This window comes from Gobio gobio (assembly GCF_949357685.1).
Source record: "Gobio gobio genome assembly, chromosome: 25".
NCBI classification, from domain to species: Eukaryota; Metazoa; Chordata; class Actinopteri; order Cypriniformes; family Gobionidae; genus Gobio; species Gobio gobio.
The window spans coordinates 9,055,254-9,065,843 of NC_137121.1; the positions used below are offsets into that span (position 1 = coordinate 9,055,254).

At 38.3% G+C, this 10,590-nt stretch overlaps 1 protein-coding gene across 2 annotated transcripts in view; it reads left to right on the plus strand.

The window, feature by feature from the left end:
• plxnb2b (plexin b2b) overlaps nucleotides 1-10,590 on the plus strand; it is a gene marked incomplete at its 5' end in the record, with an annotated part of 62,495 nt that extends 51,905 nt beyond the window's left edge. For both annotated transcript variants that reach the window (XM_079809419.1, XM_079809420.1), the window contains 5 exons: nucleotides 3,755-3,902; nucleotides 3,986-4,050; nucleotides 4,484-4,559; nucleotides 4,635-4,709; nucleotides 6,183-10,590. In XM_079809419.1, the coding sequence (XP_079665545.1) occupies nucleotides 3,755-3,902; nucleotides 3,986-4,050; nucleotides 4,484-4,559; nucleotides 4,635-4,709; nucleotides 6,183-6,287 (469 nt within the window). In that variant the 3' untranslated portion in view covers nucleotides 6,288-10,590. The remainder of the gene's footprint in view (nucleotides 1-3,754; nucleotides 3,903-3,985; nucleotides 4,051-4,483; nucleotides 4,560-4,634; nucleotides 4,710-6,182) is intronic.

Consider the following 10,590-nt stretch of genomic DNA (forward strand, 5'->3'; position numbering starts at 1 on the left):
AAAAGTAAAAGTACCACTGATCAAATATTACTCCATTACTCCAAAGTTGTAAAGACAGATTTTTACTTAAGTAAAAGTACAGAAGTACTTGCTTTTAAAAGTACTTAAGTATCAAAAGTAAAAGTAAATGCATTATTTTATTATTGTTGCATGCACGCTGTGCCATCATGGTAGTTTAAGCCAGTCAGTCATGCTCCATCTGACATGCTAGCATAGGACTAGCTTGAACTCATTTAAATACTTACATTTACATTTATGCATTTAGCAGACGCTTTTATCCAAAGCGACTTACAACTTGGGGGTACAATAAGCGGTTGGTCGTGAAGAGTCGAGTGAGCGCAACAAGTGCCTGAAATACTTGGTCCGTGTACATTTCTCAGTGTAGTACAGGCTAGAGTAGGGCGGGAAAGAGGAGGAAAAGAAACGCCAGAAACGCATTGCAGTAGTCAAGTCTAGAAATAACCAGGGCCTGGACAAGAAGCTGTGTTGCGTGTTCTGTTAGGAACGGTCTGATCTTCCTGATGTTGTAGAGCGCAAACCTGCAAGAGCGAGCTGTCTTAGCAATGTGATCTCTGAAGGACAACTGGTCATCAAATGTAACTCCAAGATTTCTGAGTGATTTTGAAGGGGAGATCAGGGATGCACCTAGCTGGATGGTGAAGTCATGTTGCATAGTGGGACTGGCGGGACAGATGAGGAACTCAGTCTTTGCCAGGTTGAGCTGTAGGTGATTTTTACTCATCCATGCAGAGATGTCAGCCAGACAGCTGGAGATTCGTGCAGCTACTGTGGGATCGTCTGGTTGGAATGAAAGGTAGAGCTGGGTAAATACTTGTTTAAAAGTTGTTTAAAAGTACCTTAAAAGAAAGGTAAATACTTGTTTAAAAGTTGTTTAAAAGTACCTTGTTTAAAAGTACCTTAAAAGAAAGGTAAATACTTGTTTAAAAGTTACAAAGCTCTTATCAAAGTCAAAATCATACTAGAAAAGAAAGGTTTCTACATTGTGTTTATTTGACAGGATTATGTAAAAACATATTTCTGAAAGGACTTCATTTAACATTATTAGCCCAACTACGCTTTTTGCATGCTAACTAACGTCATTGTCGAATGTTACCTATGCGTTAGCGCTGTATCCACAAGGCTATGGCAGCTTGGCGGGTAAATCCTTAAAAAAATAATTTGACCAGTCATACTTCATACCAGTGTTCATTTTGACAGCAAATTTTAAATTTAGTGTTAGTCATAGTCTTTTGACTATAACATTTTAGGCATATGAATTGTTATAGTTTTAGTCTAGTTTTAAATGACTATAGTAAGATTTAGTAGATTCAATAGACTAAAATTCAGTACTTGTGGTCTGGCGTCTGAGAGGCAGCTTTCTGTGTGCACTTCCGGATTGAATTGAGCTCTCGTTCGTGTCATCGCCCTTATCCACGTCTGCTCTTCTGAATTTTAACTTTTAATGATGACCATGGTAGCGGTTGTGATTCTCCTGGGAGGGCGCGCGTGCGCCGCACGGCCACAAATAAACTGATATGGATTTGAAATTATTTTATGAAATACAGGCAAGGCATATTTTTGTAGATGTGTTCCTAAAAATATGCATATATTTTTATATATTCGTTTGCACGTGACTGTTTAAAACCCGTGTTTAGACCCGTGTTTCTCCCTTGTCCTACCCAACTCGCTCCCGTATCCGACACGGTTAGGATGTTTTTCACCCGTTTCAGCAATGTTCGCGGGTCGCCCGCAGGTACCTGCACCCGTGCAGGACTCTGCTCTGGCACGCTTAACAAAAATTCTACCACTAGACCATCAAGAGCTCACACACACTCACAGCGGATATATGTATTTATTCACTTACATAAAGAATCTCTGGACTACAAAATATTGTGTTATATAGCAGATGTAAGGATGAAACTATCATCCCATTTCTGGACACACACACACACACACACTCCTATCGCAGATTTTTTATTTTATTTATTGACCTGAGGGAGGGGTTCTGGCTGACCAATCACAGAGCCTGGGTCCGCGTAGAATTTACGCGTTGTTACATTTTTGGAGAGGTGCTATGAACCACATAGCAACGCACTAAAAATACTCTAAGCTTCTTTGCAACCCCTTAGCAGCACTTTATCACAGACTCAGAGCACCCTAGCAACTGCATAACAATGCACTAAAGCAACACTACTAAGCAACCACCTATTAGCACCTATCAGCCACTCAAAACAACTGCATAGTAACGCCTAGGTGTTCATCCAGATATAAAGATTGATATATTTGTATATGTCTGAATAGTTGGCAGAATACTTTATTTCAAAGTACTTTTATTTTTATATACTTTATTTATATATATTATATTTAAAAATATTATACTAACTTCACATTAAACAGAATAGTAGTCAGTGAACTCGACAGGAAAAAGAACCTCAGTAATGGTCATGAAAAAAATATGCACTAAATATATATATATATATATATATATATATATATATATATATATATATATATATATATATATATATATATTAGTGCTGTCAAACCAATTATTCGTTATTAATTGCATAAAACTTTGTAAATACTGTATACATTTTTACAAACTTTTATGTTATATGCGAATAATCGATTTGACAGCACTAATAGAGTACCGGTCAAAAGTTTTGTAACATTACTATTTTTAATGTTTGAAAAGAAGTTTCTTATACTCGTCAAAATGTTTGAAAGAAGTGTCTTATGCTCATCATGCCTGCATTTATTTAATCAAAAATACATTACAAAAAACTGTAATATTATTAAATATTATTACAATTTAAAATAATGGTTTTCTATTTGAATATACTTAATAAAATATAATTTATTTCTGTGATCAAAGCTGAATTTCCAGCATCATTACTCCAGTCTTCAGTGTCACATGATCCTTCAGAAATCATTCTCATATGATGATTTATTATCAATGTTGGAAACCGTTGTGCTGCTTAATATATTTTTATAACCTGTGAACCTTTTTTCAGGGTTCTTTGATGAATAAAGAGCTAAAAAGAACAGCATTTATTCAAAATATAAATCTTTTGTAACAATATAAATCGTTACTATCACTTTTTTTCTATCAATTTAACACATCCTTGCTGAATAAAAGTATTAATTTCTTTCAATATCTTGAACTCTTGAACAGTTCTGTGTATACATTTAAATAGACATTTATAATGTTGCTAAAGCTTTATATTTCAGATGTTCTTTTGAACTTTCTATTCATTAAATAATCCTGAAAAAAGATTGTACACAACACTGATAATAATAATAAATGTTTCTTGAGAATCAAATCGTCATATTAGAATGATTTCTGAAGGATCATGTGACCCTGAAGACTGGAGTAATGATGCTGAAAATTCAGCTTTAACATCGCAGTAATAAATTGCACTTTAAAATATATTCACATAGAAAAAAGTTATTTTAAATTGTAAATAAATTTCACAATATAACAGTTTTTGCTGTATTTTGGATCAAATAAATGCACCCTTGGTGAGCAGAAGAGACTTCTTTCAAAAACAAAAGTTTGTAAACATAATATGCGTGTGTGTGTATATACATACATATACATACGTGTGTGTATATAAATTGTAAATATACTTCCAGAACCAAGGCTGCTGAAACGTAATGACTAAATAATGTTTTTGGTGCGAGGAACCTTGACTATCACAGGTGAAGTATGTCTTACATATTCCCTTTAATACCAATCGGCCTCTCTCTGCAGTTTGCCGCTGCGTTTCTGGGTGAACATCCTGAAGAACCCTCACTTCATTTTCGACGTGCACGTGAGCGAGGTCGTGGACGCCTCTTTGTCCGTCATTGCTCAAACCTTCATGGACGCCTGCACGAAAACAGAGCACAAACTCAGTCGGGTAAGTGTTTGAGAATCAGCTACAGATGCATAAAGACCAGAAACACATCATTTATTTACATTTATTTTCTCTCTTGCCTCCAGGATTCTCCCAGCAACAAATTACTCTATGCAAAGGAGATCTCCACCTACAAAAGGATGGTAGACGAGTAAGTGCTCCAGCATTGCACATTGTCTCAGCCTCCAGCCCAACGCCCACATGTGGTTTACAGACAGTCTGATGCATGTTGTGCACAAAAATGGAGAGAAATTTCTCAACATAATGATTGACTGGGTTTATGCAATATCTCGGCAAGTTGGCGCGACAGGTTTTATAACAACTTTATAAGTTGTGATTGTTTCCAGGCGGCTACAATGAGCGATTCTGAGCTAGTCTGCTAAAGTTTGAAGGCATCAAATCTTTGAACATTTAGCAAGTAAATAAGTTATACTTGAGTACAGCAGGATATTCTGCTTTGTTGTTTTTGTTGATTTACCAGCCCCTAAATGTCAAATAAGTAAATGGTTTTTTGCTTTACATGTCAGTCAGAAGGTCTGTATTTTTGGCAGTATGGATCAAATGTATGGTGTGTTTCTCCACAGCTACTATAAAGGAATCCGGCAGATGGTGTCAGTCAGTGACCAGGAAATGAACACACATCTGGCTGAAGTGTCACGGGTGAGTGTGTGATGGGCTTTCTGTGATTTTTTTTGGAACATGAAGAGATTGGTGTTGATTCATGTTTGTTTTTAGGCACACACAGATAAACTGAACACACAAGTAGCTCTTCACCAGCTCTACCGGTACGCCAGTAAATACTACGATGGGGTGAGTGCTCACACACACATATGCATACACACACGCGCATATACACACACATACACACTAACAGACGCATACACGCACACACACAGGATATTGATATGGAGTGACAACAGTGACATGCTTGATTTCATCATTTCAACTTTTTAACAGCATTTCTGAATTCTTGTATAATTCAAATCCATGTAGTTTTATATTAACTGAGAGACTGTATGGAATAATTGAACGGTTGAAATTAATTTGTCACACAGCAGGACCATTTAAATGAATAGATAAAAATGATTGAAAGTGATGGGGGAAAATCTTCAAATAAATGGTGGCACAGTAACAGAACCTAAAATATAGACTTTCATTACATACGCACTATACATATTTGAACATGAATAGATTAATATACTAATACGGACGGACGGACGGACGGACGGACAGACAGAGAGATGGACAGAGACAGACAAAAAGACGGACGGACAGATGGGATAGATAGATAGATAGATAGATAGATAGATAGATAGATAGATAGATAGATAGATAGATAGATAGATAGATAGATAGATAGATAGATAGATAGATAGATAGATAGATAGATAGATAGATAGATAGATAGATAGATAGATAGATAGATAGATAGATAGATAGACAGACAGATGGATGGATGGACAGATGGACAAACAGAGATAGATAGACAGACGGACGGACGGACGGACGGACGGACGGACAGACAGATGGATGGACAGACAGACAGATGGATGGACAGACAGACAGATGGACGGATAGATAGATGGATGGATGGATGGACGGACGGACAAAAAGGCAGATAGACAGATTGACAGACAGACAGATGGACGGACGGACAGATGGACAGAAAGAGATAGATAGATAGATAGATAGATAGATAGATAGATGGATGGATGGATGGATGGATGGATGGATGGATGGATGGATGGATGGATGGATGGATGGATGGATGGATGGATGGATGGATGGATGGATGGATGGATGGATGGATGGACGGACGGATGCATGGACGGACAGATGGACAGACGAACAGACAGTTGGACAGATGGACAGACAGATGGACAGATGAACGGACGGGCAGACAGATGGACAGACGGACGGTCAGACATATAGATAGATAGATAGATAGATAGATAGATAGATAGATAGATAGATAGATAGATAGATAGATAGATAGATAGATAGATAGATAGATAGATAGATAGATAGATAGATAGATAGATAGATAGATAGATAGCGAGATAGATAGAGAGATGGACAGAGAGACGGACAGACAGACGGACAGACAGATGGACAGACGGACAGACAGATGGACAGACGGACAGACAGATGGACAGATGGACAGACGAACGGACGGGCAGACAGACGGACAGCTTCATTGAAACACAAGATCGACTGATAGGTGGATGAATAGTTTGAAATGTCTGTGAAGTAAAGGCTGATGGTCCTCCACTGTGTCTGTAGATCATCAAGTCTCTGGATGAAGACCCTGCCGCCCAGAGTAAACAGTTAACACTGAGACTGCAACAGATCGCCGCAGCGCTGGAGAACAAAGTGACCGACCTCTAACCCTGTCAGAGAGAGAATGCTGTACGAAACACTCTCAGTGTGTATTTAGCTCATCGTTATAATCAGATGTTCAATTTCTTCCCGTGTAGAGACAAAAGGTTTTAAGAATTGTATTCTATATTTTTTTTAATGTGCAGTCTTTATGCAGAAAGCTTTATAAGAGGAAAATAACTTTTTAAATAGACGGCCTTGTGTCAGTTGTTTTTAAAGCTTCTGTGTGTGTGTATGCGCGCAAGAATGTGTGTGTGTGTGCCTATATTTTGACCAAAAGGGAGCTGCCCATGACCCTGCGGTGTGTGTATGCAGGGGGTGTGCCTACAGTGAGGTCATATCTGGTATCGTCCAATCAAAAGCAGCTGAAGATGACAGTAGGGACTGCATGGGATGTGTTTGGAAAAGCATACTAGCATACTACTCATCTATAGTATGTACTGTATTAATATAGAGTGCAAATGATCTGCAATATTTGCCAAATTTCAATAGGAATCTATGCGATTGCTTTCAGTTGTACTCCTTTTTAACTCATTTTTGAAGAAACGTTACCAGACAAAATTGGTTTGCAATTCATAATTATATCATATAAACAGTGTATACAGCAGTTTGCTAGTATTTGATTCCAAACATTTTGCTGATCAAATGGCCGTCCATTTCCATTTCTGTTTCAGTTCAGCCATATGGACTCACTAGTAGATCCGCAGATAATCAACACAGGCAATAATAAAGGAAAAAATACGATAAGGCATTTCATTTTTATGTACGATGGTAGCTATGAGTCTTTTTTTCAGAGATGTTTAACTTCAGAAAGTTGTTTTATTGCGAAAGCTTCGCTACTGACTGACTTGATTCCGTACGGCACGAATATTCGATTTTTGGCAGTGCCTGATGTAAACGCGTCCGAGGCCTGAAGCAGACGTGAACTCCATTTCAACTTGCACAGAGTGTGTCTGGCCTTCGAGGTGTTTTTGCTGAGAGGATTGATGGAAAGCTCCTCTTTTGACTCTTTGTGGCTCCATTGGAAGCGTTTAGATGTGTGATCTGGAACGTTAATGGCTTTATTTTGGCAGAGAGGATAATGACACACTAATTTGTTTGTTATTTGCCACTGAACAAGATGGTACTATAGAACTCAGCCAAAACTGCTCAGAGAGACGCTCTTATCTTTGTATGAAACCTTTTGTTTTGTTTTTTTTTCAGATTTGTGGCATTTGCATTTGATTTAGTGTCTTAAAGACACCAAGGAAAGCTCAAAGCTCTTTGTGTTGCATTTCAGGCTGATTTTTCTTCTTCTAATAGCTAATGCTAGTCGGAGCAGGTGTGTATACGTTAGGAGGAAGGGACAATCGCATTCTAGAACACTTTGTGGACTAAAGGACATGGTCCGTTTTGGTCCGTTTGCCCAGATAAAAAAAGCAACGTGTGTACATGCATATAGACTACAATTAAAAAATTTGGGGTTGGTAAGATTTTTTTTATGTTTTGAAAGAATTATCTTTGCTCACCAAGGCTGCATTTAATCAAAACACACTAAAAATAGCAATATTGCGTAATATTATTACAATTTAAAATAGCTGTTTTCTATTTTAATATATTTTCAAATGTAATTTATTCCTGTGATCAGCGTCATTCCTCCAGTCTTCAGTGTCACATGATCCTTCAGAAATCATTCTAATTTGCTGCTCAAGAAACATTTATGATTATTATCAATGTTGAAAACAACATTTTTTGTGGAAACCATGATACTGTGTTACCATTTTTATCAGGATTCAGATGGATTCTGATGAATTAAGTTCAAAAGAGCAGCATTTATTTTAAATAAATATAGCTGCAAGCAGCAATACCGGGGCCAAGCGCAACAGAAGCAAACAAGGAAGCTAGCAGCAGACCAACTGAAAAAATGAGTGAAGACAATTTTAAGCAAAAATGTTAAAACCCCAGATTAGAACATTGAGTTGTATAGAGCCAATGTCATGTTTTGTTCTATTATAGCCCCACCAAGAGGCACAATCCTACATTTTTTGTGTCCTCGGAGTGAGCCCATACATGTGTGTGTCAGTTTCGGTGAAAATATCTCATTTCGTTTTGGAGTTATAGACATTTACATGAAAAAACTCGTAAAAAATTACTGACACCTGACTTTGATTGGATTTACTACCCCTTACTATCAATATTTTTACATTTGGGTACTGGCATTTTGGTATTGACCTATGTTTCCGAACCTCTGACGCTGGTTTCGTCTCGATCGGACTAGCGGTTTTAGCGATATCAGCTAACGTTTTATAAGCGCTAAATTACCACGCTGCACAAACCAAAAGTCGAAACCTGGCAAGTCTGGTATCGTTGGACTCGGCAAGGATTCAGGAGACAAAAAAAGTTACACCCTTGAAAATAAGTCAACCACACCCAAAGTTATAAGCATTTGGGGGAAAAAAATCTCCACTAGGTGGTGCTGTTTCAAAACTTCTCAGGCTCCTTCAGGGACTCGTGCTGATGACCCAAACCGAGTTTTGTAACAATCTGTTCATGCGTTCATAAAATACAGCATTTTAGCACATAATTCAAAATGTCCGACAGCCAAAATGGCATGACATCCTGAATCTAACGAGACCACTTTTATGATTTTTGGACAAACAGTTCAGTAGGTGGCGCTGCGCCGAAACACTGCATGTTGCCTCAGGTCATGCTTGTGATGACATGTACCAAGTTTGGTTTGAATACGATAAAGCGTTGCGGAGATATAGCCTTAAGTGTATTTTTGCAACCGCTAAATAAAATCTGTTTGCGCGTTTATCGAAAACGATTTGACGAATCTACTTGAATTCCATAACTTTTTGTCGGCACTGCCTGAAGATGATCTGGTTCAATTTTCGTGCAAATTGGACGAACCGTCTAGGACGAGTTCGCAAAAGTAGGTTTTTGGGAAAATTCCAAACGGCTGGAAATTTATAATGACGGGAAATGACGTCATAGGGTGCAATCGTTTCTAGCCCTTATGCTTCAAACATGAGTACAAATTTGGACAGGTGGTGGCGCTAGAGGGATTGCGTTAGAGACACCAAAATTGGTTTGGTTAATGTTGGGACCATCCTCTATTAGAATGTCAAATCGTTACAACTTTCCCGCAAACAGTTCTATGGGCTGCCATAGACTTCAATGGCGGAAGAAGAAGAATACGGGAACGGATACAATAGGTTCCTCAGCACCTTCGGTGCTTGGCCCCTAATAATAATTTGTAACATTATAAATGTCTTTACTGTCAGTTTTGATGAATTTAATGCATCCTTGCTGACTAAAAGTATTAATTTCCTTTAAAAAAAAAAACTTACCCCAAACTTTTGAATGCTAGTGTACAGTATATGCTAAAATTAAGCAATAAGGTACGAGAATATAAGCTGTGTCCCAATTAGTGTTGTCAAAAGTACCGACTTCGGTACAGAGTGTGCCAAAAAAATTTGACGATACCAGCGTTTCCCTCTAGTATTTTGAGCGCTGTTGAACGGATTCTTAAACACCTCTGATTGGCCATTGTGCTCACACGCTCAACATATATGCCTATGACTGGCTACAATGATCAGCGCTCTTCACCGAGTGCTTACACAGATACACACAGGAGCGTTTGCTAGCAGGCGTCTTTCAACGGATCCCTAATATATCCGCTGATAGACTAGATGCCTGCATTCAAACGCTCCCGTATCTGTGTAAGCACTCGGGGAAGAGCGTCAAAGACGTCCATTTACAACATGTTTTCGAAGCGTTGATCATTGAAGCCAGTCACAGACATATATGTTGAGCCATGGGCGTCGGAAGCAAAAAAAATGTGGGTGGGTCCTCTCTCAGAAAATTTTTTACTGGAGTAGATGCCATTTACATTAAGTATAAATATACCGCCTTGTTTGCTAAACGTCTGGTTGGGCCAGACAAAATTACGGAAAACCCTGAATCATTTAGAGCGGCAATAGTGTAGGGGTAAGATGCATGGCATCAAGTTTTGACGCAAATCGAACCTCGGTTCGAATCCGCCTTTTGCCGAACTCGCTCTACTCCCTTTTCCCATCACATATCAGATCGGAAAGGCATTTATTTTCAATAAAAATGAAGAAAATATTAGAAAAGTGGAAATAAAGCGTCTAACGTGTTTAATAACAAGTGTTTATCGGTTAGGGGTAGGTGAACAGACATGTGCTGAATTAGAGACGATAAAAGTGAGTGGGTCCAATATCATTGATCGTAAAAACTGGGTGGGTCTTGTCCCATCCTCATACAATGGCTCCGACGCCCATGTGTTGAGCGCATGAACACAATGGCC